Source organism: Lontra canadensis, unplaced genomic scaffold (assembly GCF_010015895.1).
Source record: "Lontra canadensis isolate GAN:19392208 unplaced genomic scaffold, GSC_riverotter_1.0 scaffold24, whole genome shotgun sequence".
NCBI lineage: Eukaryota > Metazoa > Chordata > Mammalia > Carnivora > Mustelidae > Lontra > Lontra canadensis.
The window spans coordinates 23,230,315-23,248,261 of NW_022631018.1; the positions used below are offsets into that span (position 1 = coordinate 23,230,315).

General features: G+C 45.8%; 1 protein-coding gene across 1 annotated transcript in view; it reads left to right on the top strand.

Moving 5' to 3' along the window:
• The first annotated feature begins 4,241 nt into the window (after positions 1 to 4,241).
• ADCY10 (adenylate cyclase 10) overlaps positions 4,242 to 17,947 on the top strand; it is a 68,712-nt gene continuing 55,006 nt past the window's right edge. Inside the window, exons 1-7 of the mRNA XM_032863055.1 lie at positions 4,242 to 4,473; positions 11,270 to 11,489; positions 12,097 to 12,201; positions 13,276 to 13,314; positions 13,505 to 13,648; positions 14,553 to 14,758; positions 16,376 to 16,472. Coding sequence (XP_032718946.1) covers positions 11,342 to 11,489; positions 12,097 to 12,201; positions 13,276 to 13,314; positions 13,505 to 13,648; positions 14,553 to 14,758; positions 16,376 to 16,472 — 739 coding nt within the window. The 5' untranslated portion in view covers positions 4,242 to 4,473; positions 11,270 to 11,341. The remainder of the gene's footprint in view (positions 4,474 to 11,269; positions 11,490 to 12,096; positions 12,202 to 13,275; positions 13,315 to 13,504; positions 13,649 to 14,552; positions 14,759 to 16,375; positions 16,473 to 17,947) is intronic.

Consider the following 17,947-nt stretch of genomic DNA (forward strand, 5'->3'; position numbering starts at 1 on the left):
ACTTGATTCAACAGAAAAATAAAGCAAACTTTTAATAACAGTGTTTCTTTATATATGACTTAAGGAACTTATCTATGGATATGAGTAAATTTTTTCCTACCATTTACCCATAATAAATCATACTTGCTCCTACAGACCCTTGGCTTCCTTCTGTTCTAATCTCCCAGAGATGGTTGAAAGGTTAAATAATCCGTTGTATAGTGAAGAATGGTGAAGTCGCCAGAAGTGAAAGGAAATAGAGCTGAAGAGAGTGAGAAGTGGATAGTAGAATGGCGAGCCCAAGGATCTCTACATTGTTGAATTAGATTCTGTAATGGATACACGGTGGCAGAAAAGGCTTCGGGGTCCTAAATTTGAATCCCAGCTCTGTGTTTTGTAATCTATGACTTTGGGCAGATTAAAGTGTCTGGTAGGGTACCCTGGACATAAGTCAGCTCTCTGAGAACATTGTGACCTTTGTCCGTGTTATGAACAGAGACTGGACATAGATTACTCTGTGCTAGAAATAATCGGCAGACTCTCTGATTTGAGCTCCTGTTTGGAGTACTGAGTTTCCGTCTAAAAATCCTAGGAGAGCTGGTCCTCTGTAGAACTGTAGTCAGAGGAATCAGCAAAGCAAGTTATTTCTAAGTTTTAGGAAGCAAAGACAAAAGAACTTTTAAAATAATATGTGTGATCAAAATTTGGCAATTAGTGAAAACCTTGCAGTTTGTCACTTACCCCTTCTCTTTAGTCTTTGAGGAGGATGGTTTAGAGAATTTGACGTAGGCAAAAGTGAAGAGGTCCTGAAGAGCCCAGTTACTGCCGCTTTCCTTGTAGAAACCATGCTGTTAGTCTGGCGTGTGTGAGCACGTGTGTGTGTTTCCTAGGGTTAAGCCTTGAGAATATATCTATTATGAAATAAGACAGAGACACAAAAAAAGTTTATTGGGGCACCTGGGTGACTCAGTCATTTAAGCGACTTAAGCCTTCGGCTCAGGTCGTGATCCCCACATCCGGCTCCCAGCTTATCGAAGCGCCTGCTTCTCCCTCTCCCTTTGCCTGCTTCTCTGTCTGCTTGTGCTCTCTCTGTATCTCTCTGTCAAATAAATAAATAAAAATCTTAAAAAAAAAAAAAAGGCAGAGGATGCTTGTGCTTAGAAAAAAGTTTATTTTTTAAAAGTTTATTAAAATGTATATGTTGAACTGATGTTTCCCTTCCTTTTCATTAAAAACTGCTCTTTCCTATATGGGTTCTCCAAAGCCCCACTTGTCAGTCAAATTAATTGTAGCATTTTTTTTTAAAGATTTTATTCATCCATTTGACAGAGAGAGATCACAAGTAGGCAGAGAGGCAGGCAGAGAGAGAGGGGGAAGCAGGCTCCCTGCTGAGCAGAGAACCTGATGTGGGGCTCGATCCCAGGACCCCAGGATCATGACCTGAGCTGAAGGCAGAGGCTTAACCCACTGAGCCACCCAGGTGCCCCTAATTGTAGCATTTAGATGCAATCACAGTTCTCTTCCTTTTGATTGTCAGAAGTTCCATTGACACACCACCAGCCCATGCTTTCTTTATGCCCCGGAACTCTCATCCATCCCATTGTTGAATCTTAAAAATTAAATGACTCTAGTAAGTATCCAATCAAAAATTCTTACCACTTGAAACATACAGTCCACTGACCAGTCTCACAACTACTCCCAAAAACTGAAAAAGAATTTATATACCTGAAGTCCTTACTACCAATGTATGTACTAAAGTCCGTAAAAGTATTTTTCACAGTGGTACAAATCACTTGATCAGTTGAGGTGATTTCTATGTCAAAATTTCTAACCCATCCTTCTGGAAACTTTCATTAATTAAGTACTGGGTGCCAGGTTTAATAGGCCTGGGTTTCAGCTCAACTCTGCTACATATTACCTGGGAAACCTTATTAACCTTTGTCTCTGGGCTTTAGTATTTTCAAGAGTAAAATGGGGATGTGAGAGTACTTGATAGGATTGTTGTAAAAATTAATTGAAATAATGTTTTAACTCAAGACCTGGTTGATGATTGCTGTAAAATTAAATAAATGTAGGAAGTCTCAGAAAGTGTTAAGCTTATTAATTGAAGGTAGACCCAAAAGGTACTTTCTTGAACCAAAGTATACCTGCTAAAAGGGTATACTGTGTTAACCTGTTTGCAAACCTTCTGGAGTAGTAACTGTTGGAACTCTTGAGGCTTCCACAGGTTAAAGCAGAAAACAAGCTGCTTGGGGTGAGGGTCCAAAAGCCGGCTGCAGAATGTTCAATAAGAGATCGACTCTTTAAAAAAGAAATTTCTTTAATCTGATCTTTTTTGTCGTTTGGCATTCACTTCAAAGAAACACTGATCCAAAGTGCATCAATGCATTTCTCCATAGTAAACAGGTTGTCTTTTTTTCTTTTTAAGTTGTCAAATGATGGTGAAAGGTTGAATCTTAACAAGGATTGACCTCAAAGCCCGGGTTCCTCTCCATAAAGCAAAACAGTTTCTATTGGAGCTTGTTTATATAATGAAGCAAATAGAAAGCACTGGTATTAAAATGGCTTTCTCCCTAAGGAGCCTGTTTAATTATATGAGGTATGATTCTAATTATATTAAGACAGGTTTCCACAACTAACATCAGAAAATTTTCTTGACAAAATATAATTAAATGAATCTTTTCCTCCCTTAAGACAACTGTGTTTTGTAACTGGACTTTGCTTGAGAATGACTACTTGCTTTTTCAGTTCAACTCTTTTAAATTCAAGTTTTAACTAAGTGTCACTTAAATGTTTGTTGTAGTTGTGACATACATAAGAACAACTAGAAAATCAAAACAGGATTTAAGCTGTTAGAAAGTATGCAACTCTCTTGAAACAATTTGCCATTGTCACTTTGGACTGAGAAACCCAAATCCAGTGCCACGTTATATTGCAAGTTACCTTTGGGGTGAATTTGATTAGAAATGCACTGGACCAGTCAAAAAGACAGGAATGTGGGGCGCCTGGGTGGCTCAGTGGTTAAGCCTCTGCCTTCGGCTCAGGTCATGATCTCAGGGTCCTGGGATAGAGTCTCACATCAGGCTCTCTGCTCAGCAGGGGACCTGCTTGCCCCTACCCCTCTGCCTGCCTCTCTGCCTACTTGTGATCTCTGTAAAATAAATAAATAAAATCTTTTTAAAAAAAAGACAGGAATGTAATTCTTTTTTTTTAATTTTTATTTATTTTTTTAATTTCTTTTCAGTGTTCCAGAATTCATTGTTTATGCAACACACCCAGTGCTCCATGCAATACGTGCCCTCCGTAATACCCACCACCGGGCTCACCCAACCCTCACCCTCTTCCCCTCCAAAACCCTCAGTTTGTTTCTCAGAGTCCACAGTCTCTCATGGTTCGTCTCCCACTCCGATTTCCCCCAACTCCCTTCTCCTCTCCATCTCCCCATGTCCTCCCTGTTACTCCTTATGCTCCACAAGTAAGTGAAACCATATGATAATTGACTCTCTCAGCTTGACTTATTTCACTCAGCATAATCTCTTCCAGTCCCGTCCATGTTGCTACAAAAGTGGGTATTCATCCTTTCTGATGGAGGCAAGATACTCCATAGTGTATATGGACCACATCTTCCTTATCCATTCGTCCGTTGAAGGGCATCTTGGTTCTTTCCACAGTTTGGTGATTGTGGCCATTGCTGCTATAAACATTGGGGCACAGATGGCCCTTCTTTTCACTCCATCTGTATCTTTGGGGTAAATACCCAGTAGTGCAATGGCAGGGTCATAGGGAAGCTCTATTTTTAATTTCTTAAGGAATCTCCACACTGTTCTCCAAAGTGGCTGCACCAACTTGCATTCCCACCAACAGTGTAAGAGGGTTCCCCTTTCTCCACATCCTCTCCAACACACATTGTTTACTGTCTTGTTAATTTTGGCCAGGGAATGTAATTCTTCAAACAAAAATTTACCTCACAAAAATCACTAAAGTTCTGAATGCAGAGTTGATAAATTTCATAGTCCTGATAAAAGCCATAATCATTATTGATCAAAATTGGGTGTTTGCTTATTCAGGAGATACGTGGCTTTATGATATCCTACTATTGCCTAATTTTAGCCACCCTCTACGAGGTCAGAGAGTTATGAAAACTACTTTGGGGTCATGTCCATCTCCCCGATCCTTGCCCCACATGTCCAGATGGAGAACCTGAACCAACCAGTCCATGTAGGAGATAGGCCACTGGGACTGGTGGGGGAGGGGAGGGCAGTGCCAGCCAATCAGAAGCATGGTCAGTGTGCATGAAACAATGAGCTTCTGAGGAGGGTGTGGCCTGGAAAACGGCTTTTAGACAAAACTGTCATTTTATGGGCCATACACAGACATGGCACTTCTGCTGTCTTCAGAATAATGTCACCCAGGTCTCTTTCTGTTTTCTGCACTCCTGAAAGAGCCAGTACCTGATCTAGGCTCTGGCTTTCCCTCTGCCTTGAAGAAAGAGGAGGTATGTGGAGTCTCAGTAGGAAGAGCAGCCGCACAGGTGGAGGTGAGATCAGCCCACTGGGGAGAAGCCAGCTGGCTGCTGGCGTTAGAGGCAAGTGGGAGTCCTTGGCTAGGAACCCTAGATAGATAGACAGATGTAAATCTCTGTGTCCGTCTTTGAAGTGAGGTTAGAAACTTGAAATCTTAAATGTTGCCTCATCTTACGTATCTTGGATCCTCTATTTTTCTGGCTTGCCATCTTCATTTACCTCTGTCCCCAACTTCTCCCATGATAGCCTCCTTTTTATTGGTCCTCCAATAGCAAATGCATACCGTGTGAGGCGGGGTGGTAGGAAACAAGGCCATGTAGAATATGGTCTCTAAAACAGGAGTTTACAACTCACAGGAAGACAGCAGATCAATAGATAAGTAAGGATATTTAAGTAGAAAATAAGGCACATCCATTTATAGATACTAAATGTCCTTATAACTCAGAGGAAAAGTTGCCTTGGTTCGAGTGGTCTGCAGGCTTTCCTGACACGACATTACCCCTTTAAATTCAGAATATCTCGTCTTTGGGCTCTTGTAAAACCTGATTTTACATGGTGGTAACAACAGGATGAAAGCTGAAATCCATTAGAAGTTTCTAGAAGAGATACTTAGAGAAACCATAATGGATCTAACTGATCTTGAATTTCATTTTCATTTTTGGATACTGCTGAGTTTTAAGTAGAATGAAACCACACACTCCTTCCTTCTTTCAGGAAACTCTTTCTTGGTCTGCCTTTGGGGTCTCATCTGCCTGCTGGCTCTTTCAGTCTTCCCGATAGCCTCAGTCCTCAGGACTTTCGGGCACACTTTCTTCTTGACTGTGACTGAGTTGGTAAATGATGGATGACTGTGCTATCCACATGCGCTGGGAGTACTCGGAAGTTAGCCGCATACTTTCTCTAGGGCCTAAGTACCCCCAAGGTGTCATAAAACATATACAAGTGGGTTGTAGCAAGGTTGGGCAGAAAGAAGAACATGGATGTTCAGATCCCACCAACCTGGGCTTCCAGCTGTGTGGCCTAAGGCAGATTAATCTCTTTGAACCTCAGTTTCTCTTGTCTATGGAATGGGGCTGGGGCCTGCGTCACAGTGCTGTTTTGAGGCAACCTGTGTAGAATGCTGCACATAAAGAGGTCTTAATTAATTGAAATGTATGTGTCACAGGTAAATATTCATCTACTCTTCTAAAATAGAAAGTTTCTATTGCCATTTTATGAGGGTTCCTAAGACAAACTCAGGTCTTCATTTTAGATGTCTGTGCCTCTTCAGCTCATGGACAAATCATTTTTTCTTTCTTTCTTTCTTTCTTTTTTTTTTTTTTTAAGATTTTGTTTATTTGACAGAGAGACAGCGAGAGAGAGAACACACAATCTGGGGGAGTGGGGGAGGGAGAACAGGCTTCCCACCAAGCAGGGAGTCTGATGTGGGGCTCGATCCCAGGACCCTGGTATCATGACTGGAGCCGAAGGCAGATGCCCAACGACTGAGCCACCCAGGCGCCCCGACAAATCATTTTATTACTCTAGATTTCCTCATATATTTGTCATCTTAGTGGCCAAATGCATCTGCTTTCCTTGCCTAGTAGTCATAAACTTAAAAAAAAAAAAACGACTGGAAGTGCCTGGGTGGCTCAGTGGGTTAAGCCTCTGCCTTCAGCTCAGGTCATGATCTCAGGGTCTTGGGATCGAGTCCCACATCGGTCTCCCTGTCTGCCTCTCTGCCTACTTGTGATCTCTCTCTCTGTCAAATAAATAAATAAAATCTTTTTTTAAAAAACTGAGTTCTCAGATCACCTTATTTAAAACAATGGAATCTTAGCTATCATCTTTCCATTAAATGTAAGAATCACTGCAACCTTGCGGGCAAGACAGCTATGCCCTTCCCGAGGAAAGCTAGTGCTTCCTACACTGCCTAGTTGGGGAGTTTACATTGTTAAGTTTGCCATCCAGTGATTGCCAGCATTGATCCTAGTTCCTCCTTTTGGAGCAACAAAAAATAAATCTAACCCACTTTCCACACGGTGTTCAAACCAAAGCAAGGCGGCCTGCACTGCGTACTTGTGGAGGGTGTGGTATTGGCCGGAACCGACAGGCTGGGGCAGGTTGCTGAAGAAGATGGAACGTTTGGAATATATTTATATTTAAAAATTTTGCAGCGTTCATTTAAGATTTAAGCTTAGCTGGATGTCCTGTATCTTGTACTTACTCTGGTGGTCTCGCCAAAGAGAAAACGGTTGAGCAGTCTGTGAGCAGAGGCCGCAGAGGGAACGGAGTGCCAGCCCCCTCGCTTCTCTTCAAGCCTCCCTCGGTGCTGTGGCTGCTCCGCACACCGTGCCACCCTCTCGGAGCGTCGTGCCTGCAGCGGCCGTGCTGTCAGGGCCACCCGTTCTTTGACAAACGGACCCTCTGCTGAGCAAACGTCTCCAGCCTTCACTCCTCAACCCTCTTGTGAACTTCGTTCTCGCTCCACCACACTCAGTCCCTGCATGAGGGCGAAAGCCGAGGGATTAGTGTGTGCAAAGTGGGGCCTGTGTTAGACTTTGCACAGGGACCTGTGTCTCTTTGTTTCCTCACAACATTTCCAAATATTTGAAGATAACTGGCATTTCACCCGAATGTCATCATCTGACATTTCCAATCTCTCCCATCACTCATTATTGACCTTTAAACAAAGGGGGCAGAACTAACCAGTGCTCCGGAGTGGATTTGAACACGACTCATGTCCCTTAACAGGTTGCATAGTAGCCAAAGTTCCAATAAGCATATGAGAAGGTGCTTAATATCATGAGTACCACCAGGGAGACACACAGACACACAACACTCACCTGCCAAGATGGCTGAAACCGAAAGACTGACACTAGTGAGTGTCGGCCAGGACACAGAGCTTCTGAAGTCTGACATCTTGCTTGTGGGGCATACATTGGTACAAGTAGTTTGGAAGACTGGCAGGATCCTCTCAAGTTCAGTGTATGTGTGTCCTGTGACCCACCAACTCCTAAGGAGACGCCCAAGCACAGTGCACACATGTGCAACAGTGTTCTTAACAGCATTGTTTCTAGTAGCCTAAGACGGGGAAAGCCAAAAGGTCAGCAGTACAGTGGATAAGTACTCGTGGTATAATCAACTGGTGGAGTACTAGACAGCACTGAAAAGGAAGATTCTTGATATACATACAACACGGATGAATATCACCAACATTTGGGAAAAAGATTATATATAGTATGATTCCATTTATGTAAACTTTAAAAACTGATAAAGATCACCTATGGTGTTAGAAGTAAGGAGAAGGGCAGGGCACCCCGGGGGGCGCAGTGACCTCAGTCTGCCTTCAGCTCAGGTCATGATCCCGGGGTGCCAGCATCGAGCCCTTGCATTGGGCTCCCTGCTCAGCAGGAATCCTGCTTCTCCCTCTCCCACTCCCCCCGCTTGTGTTCCCTCTTTTGGTGTCTCTCTGTCAAATAAATAAATAAAAATCTTAAATAAAGAAAAGGAGAAGGGGTCACCTTGGCGAAGAAGACTGGGGGTGTGCCTGGGCCATGACATGAGAGGAGCTTCCATAGTGCTGGTAATGTTCTCTTTCTTGATATCAGTAGCAATTACATGGATTGTTCACTTTATAATAATTCATAAAAATATATGCTTATGAATTATTCATTTTCCTATGATATGCTTTAATAAAAGTGTTTTTTAAAAGATAGCATGGGGGGGGCGCCTGGGTGGCTCAGTGGGTTAAAGCCTCTGCCTTCGGCTCAGGTCATGATCTCAGGGTCCTGGGATCGAGTCCCACATCAGGCTCTCTGCTCAGCAGGGAGCCTGCTTCCCTTCCTCTCTCTACCTGCTTGTGATCTCTGTCTGTCAAATAAATAAATTTAAAAATCTTAAAAAAAAAAATAAAAGCATGGAATTTGCAGTAAATCTAGTTTAGCACACCAAAATCTAATGCATTTGATTTCGTTAAAATTCTACATATAGAACTTTGCCTTTGTTCTTATGAAATTTTATTATTATTTCAGTCAATTAAGATATTTTAAGATCTTGGGGTGCCTCGGTGTCTCAGCTGGTTAAACGTCTGCCCTCGGCTCAGGTCATGATCCCAGGGTCCTGGGATCAAGCCCCACATCAAGGTCCCTGCTGAGCAGGAAGCCTGCTTCTCCCTCTCCTTCCGCCTGCCACTCCCCTTGCTTGTGCACTTGCTCTCTCTCTCTCTCTCTCTGTCAGATAAATAAATAAAATCTTTTTAAGATCCTGATTCTGTATTCAGGACATTGACTTTTTCTCCAGTTGTATCTTTAAGGCCTCTGGCCTGCCCATGGAGGCTTCCTTCCAAGTGGACTATAGCACATGAATCAATAGCCTTTAGGTAGGATTGTTGACTACCTTAACAGATAACTATGTTTTTATCACCTAAACTTTCGTATCTTACCCACAAGGATGTGGGAAATTGGCTAAATGCCTTGTTAAAGTCGAGATATGCTTTATCTACAGTATTCTCTTGATGCAAAAGTTTAATAACTCTTCAAAAAAGGAGATCACTTTGCTCATAGCTTTGAGTCTGGTTCCTTTCAACCACCTCTTGCTGATCTAAGTGCTCACTTACCAGCACATATGTGAATTATTACAAATATTCCCGCTCTGTCTCCCACTGCACACCATAGAATTGCACTTTCACACTTAAGGGAAATCATGCTCACATAATTTTCTTTGGCCAGTGTCCTGTGAGTGGAAGAGAAATATGTTGCTTCTGAGAGGACACGTTAAGAATGAGTTTGCCCTTGGGGCGCCTGGGTGGCTCAGCGGGTTAAAGCCTCTGCCTTCGGCTCAGGTCATGATCCCAGGGTCCTGGAATCAAGCCCCGCATCGGGCTCTCTGCTCAGCAGGGAGCCTGCTTCCCCCTTTCTCTGCCTGCCTCTCTGCCTACTTGTGATCTCTGTCAAGTAAATAAATGCAATCTTTAAAAAAAAAAACAAAACTGTTTAAGTAAAATTAAAAAAAAAAAAAGAAAAAAAGAATGAGTCTGCTCCAGCAAATCCTCGTCTTGCTGACCTGAAGATCCCAGCCTGGATCCCAGAGTGAGGGCAGGAACAGCAAAGCCTCAGACTACCTACAACAGACAAGGGGAGAAATGAACAGGAAATAGGCCTTTGTTATTTCAAGCCACTGTCATCTTGGAGTATTTGTTAATGGAGCAAACCCAGCTTCTGCTGACGGATACACTGTATTAACCAGTCTGTGTGCTCTGTAGCCTCATCTCTGGAAATGCAGAAAAGAAAGTGACCATCTCCAGTTTTCCTCTCTTGTTCTCAAGATTGCATCTGTCCGTCCTCCGTGTCTGTGTGCATAGGTTCCCCGGGGCCGGCTACTCGGGTTTATTTGAAGTGACTGGGTGCTTTATTACTACCTTCTTCGCTTGGAGTTCAGTTTTCTCGGCAATCTCTGTTGTGCTTTTCAATTCTCCACAGTGAAGACAGCAGAAATGTTGTCCTTATTCCTGTTGTAATAATTTCCTTGCTTTTAATAAAGCCTAAAACTCCCTCTAAGTTCTCTTAACTTCTGCATTTTCCCTGAGTCCCAGGTCATTCTGGGGGTTCCGTCCTCTGCGCCTCCCTGTAAGTTCACGTGACACATACCAAATGCACAATCTGCAATTATTTATTTGATTTATGTGTTCTCTATTAGCTGTTCCTAGACATGCTATGGTTTTCATTGAATTTTTAAATGCTGCCCCCCCCTTTTAAACCTTAGGTGCACATTTCTCTATCTTTTATTCACTTCTTAATATTTGAGTTTGCCAGGGCTTTTCCTTTCAAAGGTTATTCAATACTTAATATTTAGTACTCAATTTTAGAGGTTTCTCTACATTTTAGACTTTGCTAAATATACTAGTTTCCCTTTTTTTTCTTAAATGTTTTTCTTAAGTCTATGATAGATGTTATCTATCTCACTTTTTCCTTCCAATGTTCTCACATACCCCAGTATGACCTGTGTCTGGTTGAAATTACCAACCAATTCCTCCCTGACAATCAGGAACAGTTCCTTTTTTTTTTTTTTTTTTAAACGCCCTTAAGATCTCTATCACTGAGGTGCCTGGGTGGCTCAGTGGGTTAAGCCTCTGCCTTCGGCTTGGGTCATGATCCTGGGGTCCTGGGATCGAGCCCCGTGTCAGGCTCTCTGCTCAGTGGGGAGCCTGCTTCCCCCCCGACTCTCTGCCTGCTTCTCTGCCTACTTGTGATCTCTGTCTGTCAAATAAATAAATAAATAAAATCTTTAAGAAAAAGATCTGTATTGCTTCTTCCAGGAACTTGGATTGCTCTGAAAATGTTGGGTATGCCATTTCTGTTCTCAGGGACAGACCATGATTTTTACAACATTCAGGCATGAACATTTAACTGACCCCAACAGCTTAAAAGAAGGCCTTAGGAAATTGTTTTTTCTTAGAACTAAGTGGGCAGTAAATTAAAATTTCAACATTTGCCTTTTAACTTTCAGTTTAAAGCCCTACGCACACTCATCCCTTTGAATTCGTTCCCTCTTGTAATTTAAGACTGTACCTTACTATACACTTACTTGCTAGTAGGTGATATGTTGCTTTGCTTCTCACATTTATGTAAATATTCACCCACGTAAACCCACATCTGCACTTCTCTTTTTTAATTGTCAAAAATGAGAAAGCAGGGATGAAGACGGAAAGGGAGGGAGAGAGGAGGATGAACTATGGGGACAGAAGCCCAAGGAGTGTAGACTGAGTGACTAGTGCCCCTCCATTCTCCGCTTTTCTTTGTAGAAGGTCTATTTGAGGACAGTTTGCCGTGACCACAAATTCCTGAACGTTTGCCCCGAACATGAGCTCCAGAAGAGAAGAATCCCGGGACCGAGCCATCGTCCGGATAGCGGCTCACTTACCGGACCTCATCGTCTACGGAGACTTCTCTCCAGAGCGACCCTCTGTGGATTATTTTGATGGAGTCCTGATGTTTGTCGATATTTCAGGCAGGCGCAGAGGGAATCTTTGATGTGGGTGAACACACAGGGCTCGCCTGCACGGTGCGGTGCCGCCTTCGAGCTTGTGCGCTGTTACAGGAGGCATTGCTGGGAGAAGGCAGGAGGGAGGAGGGACACCTGTGTGCTGGCCCTTTTGTCTTCCCTTCCCCAGCATGTCCAGTCATGGGCGAACCTTTGAGCTGCCCCAGTCCCAGGCCTGGAACTTCAGGCTCCGTGCCCCTGCCCTGCACACTTGACCTCCGCAGGTGTTGTTTACATCTTAGCAGTGAACGTGTCACCTCTTCAGACATGTTTCCATCTCGTGTGTTTTCATTACCATGGAATGGAAGTTCTATACCAGTTCAAGGAATCGCAGTCATCCCCGTACAGGGTGGGACATCTGGAGGGCAGAGGTAGTGGGCCTCTTTCCATGACCCCTAAAATAATAAGCGTTGATGGGAGGCTCCATGGTTGACCTGGACCAGCTGAAGGCCATGGAGAAGAAACCGTGCCCGTTCTTCAAAGCGAGGGTTCGGTGCTCTCCAGTGGCTTCCTCTTTCCCTGGCTGTTTGGTTCTTCCAAGCGGCCAAAGAAATGAGGTGGACGTTCGTTACAGGGTTCACCGCCATGACTGAGAAGTTCAGCACGGCCATGTACATGGACCGAGGGGCCGAGCAGCTGGTGGAGATCCTTAACCACTACATCAGCGCAATAGTGGAGAGTGAGTGTCCCCGGGCTTCTGACCTGAGTATGTCTCCTTGACCGTCTTCCTGTACTTCTTGGTTATTGCCTGATAGAATGCGATCTTTGTTTTCCTCATGAAATGTGTAAGAAACCAGTCTTTCTTGAAATACAATACAGCGCAAGTGAAGGAAAGTAATCACACCTCAGTAACGCAGACTGTTTAAGGGAGAGAGTGGTTGCAGCAGTTGAAAGACTGACTCTGAGGTTCCCTTTAAAGAACTTCAGTTATATTCAGTGACTCGAAAAAGCAAGCGTCGCCACAACCCCGATGTCGTCATGACGAGAACGCTGTATGAGTAGACAAGTGAGTTTTACTAACTCATTAGTGCTCTCTCTTCTAATGACGAACTCAGAAGCACAACTGACTTTTCAACCTCTGCCTACCATCTTGTTTGTGATATTAATTTGAACTATTCGTGAAGAAAAATATTTACTCGGTTAAGGTAAACTGAGGGTCTAGTCTTTCATCAGGCTGACGGGCTAACGTCACACGCCAGACACAAGTTAATGCTCCTTAAAAGCAGAAACTGTATCTAATTCCTGTTTGTGTCCCACTCAGCACAACAGGGCTCAACAAATTTGTAAGGAGGCACAAATAAGAGCAAAAAATGCCCACTTCAGTCGTAAAGCCTAAACGAAAGGGAAGTTGGTAATAAAACCCAAGTTGACTGTCATAGTGGTTTCCCAGTTTCCTGATTCTCACTTCCGTGGAATCCTGCCCCTCGTCCACTCACCTGTGCCACTCACGCCCCAGCTGATGACATGCACTGATCAGTCAAGAGCATCCCGTTGTCATGAGCGTGGGTCGCTGCTGCAGGCCTCCCCAGAAATCCCACCTTCTCTCCTGCCTCTTCCCATTCACGGGAACAGAGCACGCACGCCAGCTAGTGCCGTGCACTGCACTCTGTCATGCTCAGTGGGTGTGAGTGACTTGTGTGACACTTCTCTAGGATAAGATACTCTCCAAACTGATCTCTTGACTGAATTTCTATTCCATGGATGAAGATTAAGAAATTGGAGTTTAATTTACCTTGTTTTCTTCTTTTCTCAGAAGTGTTAATTTTTGGAGGAGACATCTTAAAATTTGCAGGTATGGGAGGCTCGCTGAGGTCGGGGGGAGGGAGGAGTGCGGGGGTGCCTGTGCTGCGACAGAGGAGGCGCCTAGGAGAAGGCTGAGGCTGGCTGGAGGCATGTTTGAGGAGTGAGTGTCCGTATAGATTTCAGACAAAACAGATCCGCAGGGCAGCTCAGAAACCTTCGGGTGTGTCTGTCCCTTCAAGGTGACGCGCTGCTGGCCTTATGGAAGGTGGAGCGGAGGCAGCTGGAGAACATCATCACGGTGGTGATTAAGTGCAGCCTGGAGATCCATGGGCTGTTTGAGACGCAGGAGTCTGAAGAAGGCCTGGACGTGCGCGTCAAGATCGGTGAGCCCCGAGAACGGAGAGACTCCCCCGCCTTCTGGAAGCGGGTCCCCACGCTGAGGCATCTCTCCCTGAGAGGAAACCCAGAATGTAGTGGAACGTAGGGGCTCAGCCCACCCGTCACGTCTTGGACTCTGGAATTAGGCTAACCAGGAGTGGTGGCTCCCTCCCCTAGCGGTTAAGATTTGTGCGAACCCTGATGAACTTGGGCTCATCCTGACAGCCTCCTCGCAGGCCCTTACAAACACGGGAGCGTGAGCTCTGAGGGTAGCACCGGGCCCATGCTAAGCACCCCGCAAACTAACCTGTGTTCTGCTGTTGCTGCTGTTACTGTCGCTGACAGAACCGTGGCTCACCTTAGCCCTCACACAGAGCGTCTCGCACGTGTGTCGTTATCTGCAGCATTCTGTCTTCTGTGGCTCTGGTACCAACACCTTCTGCTCTCAGCTGGAAAACAATCAGAGAGCAGTCGTCGGGGTGCGGCCCGGACTGTCAAAATACCTCCTCCTTTGCCCCCACCTTTTCCCCTCTGGCTGGTGCCTCACATTCAACCCTAAGGGTTTCTTTTTAGTCAAAGCCTCGGTCTCTGAGAAAATGCAGACCCTCTCCAACAGGTATTACTAAAGTTGTTCTCTGTTGCTCTTCAGTACAAATAAATTGAAAAGGGGATAAAATAACTTGGGGGACTGAAAGGGCCATCTAGAGCGAGAGGCGTCCCGGAAGGTGAAAACCAGTCGCTGAGTTTCTAGCTCGGGAGGAAGAAGAGTTTGGGAAGGTCTGGGCCGCAGACACATCCTGTGACACCTCTGTCAAGTCCCAGAAACTGCATTTGCTCTGAGGTACCACGGTCACACGAGACTGTGCCAGGGACTGACCCAGAAACTTGTTCTGCTTGCCCCCTCGCCAGCACTGGCTGCTGGCCACATCACCATGCTGGTCTTCGGAGACGATACACGCAACTACTTCCTGGTGATTGGGCAGGCGGTAGATGACGTGCGCTTTGCACAGAACATGGCGCAGATGAACGACGTCATCCTGTCGCCAAACTGCTGGCAGCTCTGCGACCGGAGCATGATCGAGATTGAGAGGATCCCGGATCAGAGAGCTGTTAAGGTAGGTGCGATGCAGCCTCTTCCAGAAAGTTCTGTCGGTCTGTGCCAGGGACCCCCCGTCAGGACGCTACTGGGAAGGCAGGTCCTGCGAGGCTCCTGGGCCGGAGCCTGAGTGACTGACAGGCTCTCGTCCAGGAGCCACGGCCGGGCGTTCAAGAGGAAGAGATGAGGCTTCTCTGCTACCTGAGGAGGTGGACTTTGGGCTTGGAGGCCTTCGGCGGAGCCAGGGCCCCAGGGAAGGAAGAGGACGGGTCTCCTGCTCATTCCCCAGGAGCAGAGGGTTGTCGTTTGAGGCTGCCGTTGGCCGTCGCTTTCGCGACTCAACACCGTCCCGACTCAGGGAAGGGATCACTGTGGGTGAGGACAGGAGGGGCAGCCATCCAGTGCGGGAAGGGACTTTTCCCACAGCCTGCCCGGCAGCAAGCACGGTGCCGAAGTCGAAGACGGGCTACAAGCAGGCCCGCCCGTGGGGTGCGGCCAGTCGGAGAACTGGGCTCTGGGCGTGTGCGGCAGGGAGGAGGGCTGTGCCCCCGGCTGAACCCGAGTGGACCGCGAGGCCGACGGGAGGTGGAGATCGGGGTAGCCGCCGGCGCAGGCAGGAGGCTCTCCCACATCGGGCATCAGTGTGCACCCCCATACCTGGCCGCCCTCCGCCTGCACCCAGGCCGCGTGACCTAGCTGGCTAACAGGGCCGTTCCCTGACTTCTTCGATCGTTCCTTATACTTCCAGAAACTGTTTGAATCTTCATGACTTTTAGACTCACAGAAAAGTTCAACATTAGTACAGAGTTTCCTCACTCAGCTTCCCCAGAGGTTAACATCTTCCATAACCAGAGTGCAGTGGTCGAGGCCAGAAAACCCACGGCAGCACGACTGTTCGCTGAAGAAAGGCCTCCCGGGGACCTCACTGGTTTCCTACGGGAGGCCCTCGGTGGGACGTTCCAGCACTCTATCCCCGATCGCGCACTGCGTTTTGGCGTTGTTTTTAGTCTCCTGCAATCGATGGCCATTCTTCAGTGTTTCCTCATTTGACCCTGATACTTAGTAAGAGCATTGACCGTCTTGATGAATGTCCCTCCATTTGGTTTTGCTGGACCCTTTCGCACTTCTGGACTAAGGTTACTCACCTGGGCTGGGAGGCAAGAACACCGCAGAGCCGAGGTTGTGTCATTCTCAAGGAACCGCAGCACTGGGTTCCCGTGGTGTGACTCTTACTGCTGGGGTTGCTCCTACTACTTTTTTGGACATCGGCCCCCTTTGTCCCTTTATCCTTATGATATAAGAAAGAAATGATAGATGGTTTAACCGGGTTTTATTTATATTAAAATGTTATGAAGGAAAGAAAGAAGAAAGTTGTAAGAGTGGAAAAGTATACAGGCGAGCCTCTAGTGTGTCCTTGTGTGTACACGCTGAAGTTTGAGATCTTACGAAATAATCAGAAATATTTTTAATGTAATCACATCCAAATGAAAGATCATTGTTGTCTAAGTATGCAGTCCCTGTTTACCCTGTCCTGGACATGCAGAAGCACACTCCCTCCCCTTTCTGCTGAGAAATTCTATTCAAAGGACCAGACGACCCTCGGGATAACCAAAATCTTCTCTCTTTCTTTATTTAGGTTAATTTCTTAAAACCGCCTTCTACTTTTAATTTTGATGAATTTTTCACAAAGTGTATGACTTTCATGAATTATTATCCTTCTGGTGACCACAAAAGTAAGTACACTCCATGGACAAGAGCCTTTGCCTTTATCAGTGATCAGTAGGGTCTTACCAACACCCAGGGCTCTATTATGACTGGACTTACCAACACCCAGGGCTCTATTATAACTGGCTCTCAGTATGGCTCCTGGTCCTCAGCAGCACACAAGAGGGACCTCCTTCCCATTCCTCAGGATGCTGATTCCAAGTATCCTCCTCAGGCCGCCCTCCTCTGCTCCGGCAATGACTCTCCCCCCTCATCTTCTAAACATGTGCAGGTCTGCCCCATGATAAAAGGAAAAATAAAACCTCTGTGAACCCTACTTTCCCCTCCTGATTTTCACCACCAAAGTTCTCAGAAGAGTAATCTGTATGTCTGTGCCTCCTCCTATCTTCTCATTTATTTATTCACCCAGGAAACTTGCAAGAAAATTGCATGTGCCCCGGGGGCATGTGTTCACCTACTCTAGCGTCTAGAGCCCCTGACCTCTAGCTTCTAGCCACTTCTCCCGTCTTTTGAGACTGTTGAGGTCAAGGCCACCAATGACCATCAATTTACCAAAGCCGGAAACCTCTCTTCAGGCCTCATCCTAGCTGGTTGGCCTGAGACTACTCTCTTCTTATGGACACGAGCTTCTCCTCTTTCCTTGGGTTCATGAATATTCTTTCTCAGTTTTGCTTTTACACTTTAAGCCACCTGTTTCCACTGCCCTTGCTTCGTCTCCTTCCCATTCCTTAAATGTTGGTTATTCTAGGGCTCTGTCCTTGACCCTCTAGTCTTTCCTACCGACCTCTTGGAGATCTGTTCTATTCATCCGTGCTCCTCTTTCCTAGGACTCCCAGCAGACTGGGCCTAGGGTGAGGAAAGGAGAAGCCTCGGGCACGAAATTTAAGGAGGTGCTACTCGTGGTCTTGCTAGTTGCCTCACGTAAGATCCAGCCCTAACTGCCAGAATCCAGCCCAGGCTTTTATCTGATTTCTAGACTCAAAAAAACTGCCCATGGGTCATCTCTACTGAATGCCAAACAGGTACTCCAACATTAACATGTTGTTAAAAAATGGTTAAAGACAATCTAGGTGACACGAAACAAACTCAAATCTTTCTTTAGGAGACCTGCAAAATGGGGCAGAAGGCAGCTTTTATAAGACGGGCAATAAAGAACAAGAAAGCAACAAGTAGAAAATATCCAGCTGCTTAGGGCCATGTGGTCAACCTTGTTTGGGCTGAGAAACCAGAGGCTGGCTTGGCATTTGGGGATTGGCTGGCTAGATATACTGCATTTCCGGTCAAGTGGGGCATTTCCAGGGACGTGACAGTATCTGAAGTTTTGGTTTGCTGACATAGCACCACAGGCTTGGGCCTAAGAATTGGTTTCGACCCTGTCTAAGCTCTGAGCTACTTCTCTTTCTCCCATAGTTGTTTCTTCCTCCACACTGGGACTTCAGGAGCATGTCTGAATCATCCTTCTTCTCTGCCCTCTACGTACGGG